The sequence below is a fragment of the Plasmopara halstedii genome, assembly GCF_900000015.1.
Source record: "Plasmopara halstedii genome assembly, contig: Scaffold_322, whole genome shotgun sequence".
In the NCBI taxonomy this organism is placed as follows: domain Eukaryota; phylum Oomycota; class Peronosporomycetes; order Peronosporales; family Peronosporaceae; genus Plasmopara; species Plasmopara halstedii.
The window spans coordinates 1,464,998-1,474,492 of NW_020187243.1; the positions used below are offsets into that span (position 1 = coordinate 1,464,998).

A 9,495-nucleotide genomic window follows, 5' to 3' on the forward strand; every position below is an offset into this window, starting at 1 on the left:
CAAAATAGAGTACAGTACATAAGTGCCGTAAAGTATTACAGTATTACTATTTGAGTCCACCAGGAGTAGTACTAATTACGGCCGCACTTGCGAGCCATTCCATCCTAGGATTCATACCTAGATTGGTATGCGTCTTGACATTGTGTCCAAGACCATGCGCGCTGCCCGGTGCTTTGCGGCTCAATGCCAAAGTCAGCAATTCCGTTCAGCTCATGCATCAGCCATGATGCGATCTGCTACGGCTGTCGATGCCAATCAGAATGGCCGCTTCGTGAGTCTACTACCTGTAGCGGCCGCCATGGCGCTCATCGGTGCGGCCAGCGTAGCCAGCGGATATGATAACTCATCTTCTAAGTGCGAGGGCGCGGCTAAGCCTGTGAGCCGCGAAGCCGTTTCCCAAGCAATGCTGAAAGAGGTCGTAGCTAAACTAAATCGCATCGAAAGTGCTGTGGCCAACCCGCACCGCCACACAGACGGCTTGAACGCCGGTGTAGATGTTGTGCTTGGCGCTCAGTGGGGTGATGAAGGAAAAGGAAAACTCGTGGACAGTTTGTCTCAATCGTATGACGTAATTGTGCGAGTGGCTGGCGGCTCAAACGCTGGTCACACTATTGTACACGAGGGTAAGAAGTACAAATTTCACCTAGTGCCGTCTGGTATTTTAAATCCAAACGCCACATGCATTATCGGTAACGGTGTCGTGGTGCACTTGCCGAGTTTTCTTGAAGAGCTCGAGGAGCTCAAGCGAATGGGCGTTGACTGTGAAGGTCGGATCTTTATCTCAGATCGTGCCCACATGGTGTTGGATCTGCACCAGGAAGTTGACGGCATTAACGAGCTGCGTCGCGGCAGAAACAAAATTGGAACTACCAAGAAAGGTATAGGTCCAGCTTATTCGTCCAAGATGCTGCGCAATGGTGTGCGTGTCGGCGACTTGCGCTATTTCGATGACTTTACTGAAAAGATGCGTGACTTGGTCAAGTTTTATCAAGACAATTACCCAGAGCTTGATGCAGATGTCGAGGCTGAAATTAAAGTTTACAACGACATGAAGGATATAATTCTGGGCATGACTGTAGACTCGGTATCGTACTTGAACAATGCTTATGTGGCGGGCAAAAAGATTTTAGTCGAGGGTGCTAACGCCACGATGCTTGATATTGACTTTGGCACGTATCCATATGTTACATCAAGTAACCCGAGTATTGGCAGTGTCTGTACCGGAGGTGGTATCTCGCCGAATCGTTTGAATGGTATCATTGGTATTGTCAAGGCGTACTGCACACGAGTTGGTGAAGGTCCCTTCCCTACGGAACTACACGACAAAGTTGGTGAACATTTGGGCACAGTTGGTGCCGAATTTGGCACGACCACGGGTCGCCCTCGTCGCTGCGGTTGGCTGGACATTCCACAAATGCGCTACTCAAACATGGTCAATGGCTTTACCGAGTTGAACTTAACCAAATTGGACGTGCTAACGGGTCTAGAAAAGGTGAAAATCGGAGTCGCATACTGGTACAAAGGCAAAAAGTTGGATGGTATGCCATCAAATCTGCAGCTACTTCAGGATTCTGTCGTAGAATACGAAGAGTTGGATGGGTGGTCGGAGGACATCTCGAAATGCAAGACTTTTGAAGAATTGCCACGTGCGGCTCAAATGTACGTTTTGCGTATAGAAGAGCTGCTGGGTACGCACATTAAATGGATTGGCGTTGGCCCGGACCGCTTTGACGTGATCACGCGCCCACATCCGTTGGAGAAGGCATACAGTTCAAGCAACTAGATGGTACGAAATGTTAAATGCAGTAAAAGGTTTTGGTGATCCAATACATGACACTTGGCATTTCTCTGTAAAGTATTCATAACTCATGTCTAAATCTTAAATCGCAATTAATCTGATTTGCTGACAAGTCACAATGGCCGAGCGGCAATTTAAGATCAAAGTAGGCACTTTGCGTCGGTGAGTATGGTTGTGTGTGCATTTATACATGACAAAGCTTTAGTATCTTCTATCTAATAACAAATGCTTAGAGTCAAGAAGGATCTCGAGTACTACGTGAATGACCACGCGACCCAGCAGGCTAAGATCGAAAAAATGCGCGCAGAGGGCAAAGATACACACGATATTCGCAAGCAAGAGGAAGTCCTAGTAGAAACGGAGACAATGCTTCCAGATTGTCAAAGTCGTTTGAAAGAAGCAATTACTGACCTTTCCAACTTTATTGAGGCTCATCGTGACGAAGTGGAGCCGCTCGAGACGTTCCAGGAAGCTCAAGAGCTGCTCGCAACGATCAATACACCCCTTTAATTGACAGGACTTGATCATACATCCCCATAATGATTAAAGCATCTTCTTTTATTAGATCCTCTCACGCACTTATAGAATAGTCATTTCGTTTTGATCAGTCTTAAGCTAACTAATCGCGCATTAGCTCAAAATCAACAAACTTCGTGGAAAACCCTCTCAGACTTCATTATCATGCTTTTGGCCGTAATTTTGTCACTGACAGCCGCTACTGACGGTGCAGCGCTTGCTGGCGATAAAAGTCCTCAAGTTTCGCAAGAATGTTCATCGTATTGTGCTTAAGAATCTTTCGAATGGCCATGACAATTTCTTTGCCAGTAAATTCCGTGTCTTCATCAAAAGCATCTTGAAAATGGAAATAAATGTCGTTCATAAACTCCTTGAAAAGTTCGCTCAGCGCCGCGTATTCTTTATCGTTTCTCGCTGACTGCAACTGACTCATTTCGTGTTCCTTTGTTGCAAGCAACTCCTGATAATGTTGTACATCTGAACGAAACCCTTCTGCTCGTTGCTTTAGCACTTTTTGTTCGTTTTCAAGCTGCTGGACGTGATTTGAAAGCTCTTGCACGCGTGAATCCTGAGCTGCTTGTGTTCTGACCGTTTCATCCTGAAGTTGCACTTGTTGATTCTGCGCTTGACTTAACCGATTGTTCAGCACCTCCCGCTCCACTTCCCACTGCTTTCGCTGCGCTGTAAATTCAGCAACTTGCGCCTCAAGTGCAGCTTTCTCATTCGCCAGCTTATTGACCGAATCTTTTGAACTCTGGCGTACATCATCTTCAACCTGCCGTCGAAGCACTTTCAACTGCTCTTGCGTCTCTTCTTGCAGCTTTGCCTTCTCCTTCACAAGCTGTTCATCCTTTGCACTAAGCTGGGCTCGAAGTTGAAAATTTTCTTCTTGATATACCAGCATTTGTTCCTGTGTATGACTGAGCTGCTGTTGCACACTTCGTAGCTCCAGATGAAACTTCTCCTGCTGCAAGTGGTTTCCGTTTTGTATCTTGTCCAGCAACGTTCGGTTCTCCATTTGAAGGGACTCGTTTTGGCTTTGCAACTCTTCAAGATTCGATTCAAAGTCACCATTTGCTTCTTCAAGTCGAGTATTTACTTCTTGGAGTTGGTCACGCTGAGCAAGAGCTTTCTCCAGATTTTTCAACAGCATTGATGATGACGACGCTGTAGAAGATTGGAAAGCACCGCTATTATATTTGCTCGCAGTCGTGGTAAATTTGGCCGATTTAATCGAGTTATGCGAATTCAATAGCCGATCCATCTTGGACTGAAGGTCTTGTAGAGTTGATTCGATCGATGTTGAAGACCGTTGCAAGCGAATAATTCCATTTTCCAGATCCAGTGATGGTCCTGTACCTGAAATACTAGAAGAAGACGAGAATAACTGCTTATTGTAAGGGGTAAGAGATAATGAGAGCGCACTGGGAGCCGAAGGAAGTGCCGGAGGTGGTAATGATGGAGGAGCATGTTGAAGAGGTGAGAGCGACGATCCAAGATTCAAAGATGGTGGCGTCCAGGTGTTTGTCGTTGCTCCATGAGAGGCGATCGGTACAGCGCTTGAACCCATGAGTGCAAATGCCGATGGTATGAATGATGACACGGGTTTGTCTCGCGATAATTTGTGTGCAGCCAAACTCGATGAAAGGCTAGCAGTGCGAGGAGATTGAGCCGATAAAGCACTTGAGTTCGTGTTTTCCAATTCCAGTTTGCGTTTACTCTCTTCTAACTGCTCACGAAGTTGAGCTAAGTCTGACTGCTCTTTCATCAAGCGATCCATGTCACTTGATACTAAAGTCAATTTCATATTGTCTGCAGAGTCATTGCGGAGCTTGGAAGAGACTTTCCGTGGCTCCAGCACTTTTGCGGCTAGCGAGGTTGCATGCGAAGTTAAAGTGAAATTTTGAGAATTTGTGTCATTGTCAACATTGTGTAGCGAGTTTGGACGTTCACCAGGTAGCTGGAGACCTGCTAACAGCACAGGTACCGAGCCTGCTAAAGGATCTCCCGCCTGGTGTCCAACGGAAGTTGTTTGAGACACTCCCGTGTCATGATCACTATTTAATCCACCAGCTGTACGATTATCCAGTTGCGTCTTCACACTGGCCAACAGTCCCGACGTTTGACTGCCCATGCGAGACAAACTTGCCATGCGTTTGACTAGGTCCTCTCGATCTTCTTGGACTTGTCTATCATTCAGCGAATCCTCACTACTTGTAGTGGTTCTAGACTTGATATTCTTCTTGACTTTAACTAATTCTGCTTCAGCAATGATCCACTCGTTCGTATCTGGAAACGTTACAGACACGAGTCGCTTTCCCATCTTTTTCATTCCGATAAGGGCTTCGGTGGCAAGAATCCGCAAAAAACGATCTATTTCGCCTATTTCCTCCTGTAATTTTATTCTTTGTACGTCGCTAGATGATTCACTTGTAGGATGTTTCGTGATATCCAGCGGATTGGCTGTAAAAAATCGATCCCTCTCTTTTGTCGTCCCCTGCCACTTCCTGAGCGTCACACCCGCGACATCTCCAAAAGTAAGCGGCTCTGCATCTTCCCTACCTATACAAAGCTGATCCACAAGCACTCCTGGCTTGTGACGGTCATATGACTTGCTTGCGTGCACGAAAACCTGCGCTTTGGCATACGACAGAGCAGACATGAAGCTTTCGCTCGATATTGCGTCCTTGAAACGCATCGCATAATTTCGCTGCGTCTGGCGCTCGTAAAAATTGATGTAGTTATCTTTCTGAGGCACAAAGCGCGCGCTAGGCGTCACGGGAAGCTGCAATAGTGGTGTCTTTTGAGTGTCGTAAAGAAGCAGAGAAAAGGCATCCGATCCGCTTTGCACCGCCCGCTCTCCCGCAAGAAGAACACAGCCTACTGCCGCGTCTGTTTGCTGCGTGTACGAGCCTTGAGCATCGTCGAAAAGGTACAAATACACGGCACACGAGTGCAGCAATGCGCCAGCTTCCGCCATCTCTTTGCAATATTGAGATTATAAAGCCACACTTAAGTAATAGTCATAATGAAATACTGGAACGACACAACGTAATCATTAACTTATTGAACTGTACTAGGGATAATGTTGTGAACCGGGTTGGTCATAATGCTTCCGGTTTGACCCAACCATGACCCGGGTCAGGCGATGTCATCCTACACAAAATTTGATAACTCCTTTTTATGAGGCAGTCAAAATAAGCTCAATTTTTATCGAATACGTAGAAAGGTGACACAGTTAATCAATAAGCTTTAACATAATCTATTGCTTACTTCTACACCCCAACTCACCATTCACTACCAAGCGCCAACACCGGACAATAATTTGCCGAAGGGAAGAAGTTTTCCACTAGCAGTATAGTGCGGTAGAACGCGAATCATCAACGAATCACTTGATCACCACATACTAATTCTCGACGGACGAGGACGAGAAGTCCACTGTTGGATGGCTGAATCACCTCCCATCCTCAATCATCATCATCGCTACTTTATAGTAGTGCTTTTCATCACTTTGTGGGTTGTTACAATAACATTAGAATCATTATAATTACTCTCCACTGGTAAAAAGTCCTGTACCTTTTACTCGCCACACTTTGAGTAGAATGCTGCCAATTCTTTAGGGCACACCCAAATATGCTCCGGAGAAAAAGGTTTTGTTGAAAGCAATTATACTGCCTACACGTGCATTCGTAATATTAACTTGCGACCGCGCCACACCGAGTCATTCACGTTCGCACGCATTTTACCTTTGTTTCTTTGACTTTGCCTCCGGACTCGGTGGAGTATGAATTATATATACAATTTGACCTGGTGATATCATTTTGCTTCGTAAAATATCACATTCGGTCTAATGAGGTGAGGCGTCATGAACCTAGTGCGTAATGCCACTGCTTAAAAGCTAGGATGGCAACATACAGATTTCAAAAGCTTGGGAAACACAAATGAATAGCACACATGCTGCGTCAGATCGCGATCATGAGTAAGATACACTCTTATCATTCCAAATGGAATACGAAGATATCCTATATAAATGTGGACTTATCACGAACGTTCTTTTACCATTCTCTTAAGCTGGGCTACCCGGTAATTCGGAGCAGCATTACGGCTCTAACCCCCTGGTAGTGCCTTTAAGCAGTGCGATGACGTAGCTGAAAAAGAGCATTCGAAAAAATGCCCATCTCACTTTTGGTTGCACAATTAAACGGTCGGAGAGAATCGATATACTGACCCGGGATAGCTCACCAGAGCCAGCCATAAAACGTCGTCCTCGGCCAATGCTGCATAATGAGCAAGGGTTGGCGCGCACTTTTGGTCAGTGGAATGAGGGCCAGCCATACCACAACCACTATCTTATAAAGCCGAGGGGGTACGCTCATCCGAAATCCTCATGTGAAATTGAATTTGAAATTTCGCAAAAAAAAAGAAGCACCGTTTCCGCTTATGACTCGACGTATCCTCCACCTTTATCTCCCTCGCAGGGGGAGAATAGTCACCCGTTGCAGCGTTCTATCTATAGTGAGCGGGTCCGAACCTTGTTGCTAAGTTAAACTTCTGGTCGGTAGCTGCAAGAGCTGTCCCATAAAAATGAGAGGCTATTATTAGCTAGAACCGAAGCTGATACTTGTATCGCTGATACGGAAGGAGTCTTTCGTGTGAATCCGTCTTCTTTTGAAGAAGCGGTGGACGTGGCATTGAATGCCAAATTTAAATTAAAGTTGACACGACCTGGCTGAAATGCATGTCCTCAGAGCTCGTCGAGCGGACCTGAGACAATTGACCTCAGCATTGCTGAAATAGAGGAGGAAGAGCTCTGAGCTGCTGAGCAGCGTGAAACACGCGAAGGTGTTTTGTTTGTGAAGACATCCGTCACCTTCGGATGGGCTGTCCCTTGTGCAAGGCGCGTAAAGGTTCGTAGCACCGATGTCCCGATTTTAACCAGTCTGGTTTGACGCGGGGGAAGGAGAACACCCAGTAGGTGCGGGGTGCTTTGCTGGGGAAGAACTGAGTTCAGTTGAGCCTCAAAGAGGTACAGGGCAGCAAGGCCCAGCCACGAAGAGCTGCGTGCTCTTGAGCACGGAACGTTTGTGCAAGCCAGCTTGCTGGTCATAAAATCGACCGTGAAGGGCTTTGTAAAGCCATGGAGTGTACTTATCGATTCTGGTGCGTCGGGCAATTGTGCTCGACGCCCCACGATTGAAGAATGTCAGCTGTATGCTGAGGCACTGGAAGCGCGGTTAAGTGACGCAGTCAGTGTTCGCATAGCGACGGGAACTTGTTTCACTGTGCCGTGGGTCCCTGTGGACCTCGGTGTCAAGTTCTGTTACTTTGATAGTGTGAAACGCAGTCTCGTCTTAGGCTTGGATGCGAGGTATGACCTTATCCTTGATATGGCTTGGTTGAACCACCGTGACCCATGAATTGATTGAACGTCGAAGACCTCAGGCGCTACGCCCACGTCTCCAGATGGAGCATTGGATAGTCATGAATACACCTCTGCCATAAAGCAAAGGCGCAGTTGGCATGGGCACTGGACCGAGACGGTGAAGGTGCTGGAAATCGGAGTCTCCGAGTTGTCAAACACCAAAAGTGCTTTGGGTAGGAGTCCCGGGCGTGGCTTGCGGGCTGAACGTGGAGTGACACGTAACACACTGAGTGCTACCCAAATATTGGAGCAGTCGCAGCATGCCATGCGTGGCATGGTCGACCAAGGGGCTAGGCATCAAGGGCAAGGCCCCTGTGATGCACGTGGAGTGGCACGTAACCTACAAGTATCCAAGCAGTTACTGCATGCCAAGGGTGGCATGGTCGGACAAGGGCCGAAACAATGAGGGCGAGACCCCAGTGTTGCAGGTTGAGTGGCTCGTAACCCACTGAGCACTGCTCACGTTTCGAAGCAATTGCTGCATGCATGGTCGATCGAAGTCCAATCCACCCTGGACAAGACCTTTCGGATGCACTGGAGTGACAATTTATCAACTGGACGAAGACTGAAGAAATAGCAGCTCTTCGCTGAATGTTTTTAATATCATCAAGGTTCCGATGGAGCAGGAATTAGGAATATCATTCGCTCTCATGAGCAATTGATAATAACCATCGACCAAGTCGAGTGCGCTGTGCTTTGTACAGCCAACCATATTGTTCTGTGGAACATCCCTGTTAGGGTTTGGCGTTTGTGCCGGAATGGTGGCAGTGTTTAGGCGTGAACGATGCGCCACTTGCCGTTCGGCTTCCGTTCACTGTCGGATGGGGAGACTTGCTCTCACGCACCATTTATTATTCGTGCTTCACACAGAAAAAGGCGTCAATTACGTCACACTGCTTCTCGGACAGGGGCCATTGGCGTGTTACGCAGAATTTGTTTTCCGAAGCCAGGTCAATCTCATGACGCACACGACGGTCCGGAGGTAGGACCAACGGCGGGTCTTTGGAGACGACGTCTTGAAACTCTTTTATCAAAGGATAGTACGGATCCGAGGGATCCTTCAGGGTCAACGATCCACTTTGTGCGTTCAGCACCCTCTTGGTGTCCTCTAAGACAGCTTCACCCAGAAGCCACGACTTCCTCGTTTGGTCGTATATTAACCACATCGGCTAAATTGCCTGCCTTCAAGGCACCGCCAAACTCTTCCAAGGACATCTTGTCCAGCTCAGAAAGAGCATTCACCGCGGGAATAAATTCGAGGGTGACATCGCCTTATTTCTCTCCCGTCGAACCGTTTCCGAGGATGTATAATTGTGCGCTATCGTCTACGGTAGACACACCCTGGGTCAGGATTGACGCCCTGCGTCTTGCAGATAACAAACGGCTTAGCCTTCTCCTCTCTATAGAATTTACGTCTCATCGAGACCAGTGGATACAAGCGTCGTCTTGTGTCCCCACTTCCTGCTACATCGGAGCCTTGATGTTATCAACAACATCTGACGAAGAAATGCTATTTCCGCAATATTCCTCCAGCGGATAAGGTGCAACTACATGCGCATCAGAAGATCCTTGCTCAAGATGCCTCGGACCCCGTCCGACCATGCCTCTCTTGGCATGCAGTAACTGCTTCGAAACGTGAGCAGTGCTCAGTAGAATACATGTCACTTCACGTGCACCACTGGGGCCTCGCCTTCGATGCTCCGGACCCCGTCCGACCATGCCTCTCTTGGCATGCAGTAACTGCTTCGAAACGTGAGCA

At 47.5% G+C, this 9,495-nt stretch overlaps 3 protein-coding genes across 3 annotated transcripts; 2 read left to right on the top strand and 1 right to left on the bottom strand.

Moving 5' to 3' along the window:
* Positions 1–154: 154 nt before the first annotated feature.
* Positions 155–1,783, top strand: PHALS_08433 (adenylosuccinate synthetase; the record flags this gene model as incomplete). Its single annotated transcript, XM_024723780.1, has 1 exon — positions 155–1,783. One exon carries the CDS (start codon positions 155–157, stop codon positions 1,781–1,783), a length of 1,629 nt encoding a protein of 542 aa, XP_024574723.1.
* Positions 1,784–1,916: 133 nt separating this feature from the next.
* PHALS_08434 (tubulin-specific chaperone a) lies at positions 1,917–2,308 on the top strand (the record flags this gene model as incomplete). The annotated part of the gene is made up of 2 exons (XM_024723782.1): positions 1,917–1,960; positions 2,032–2,308. The coding sequence occupies 2 exons, from the start codon at positions 1,917–1,919 to the stop codon at positions 2,306–2,308; spliced, it is 321 nt and encodes a 106-aa protein (XP_024574724.1).
* Positions 2,309–2,513: 205 nt separating this feature from the next.
* Positions 2,514–5,294, bottom strand: PHALS_08435 (uncharacterized protein; the record flags this gene model as incomplete). Its single annotated transcript, XM_024723783.1, has 1 exon — positions 2,514–5,294. One exon carries the CDS (start codon positions 5,292–5,294, stop codon positions 2,514–2,516), a length of 2,781 nt encoding a protein of 926 aa, XP_024574725.1.
* Positions 5,295–9,495: the final 4,201 nt, after the last annotated feature.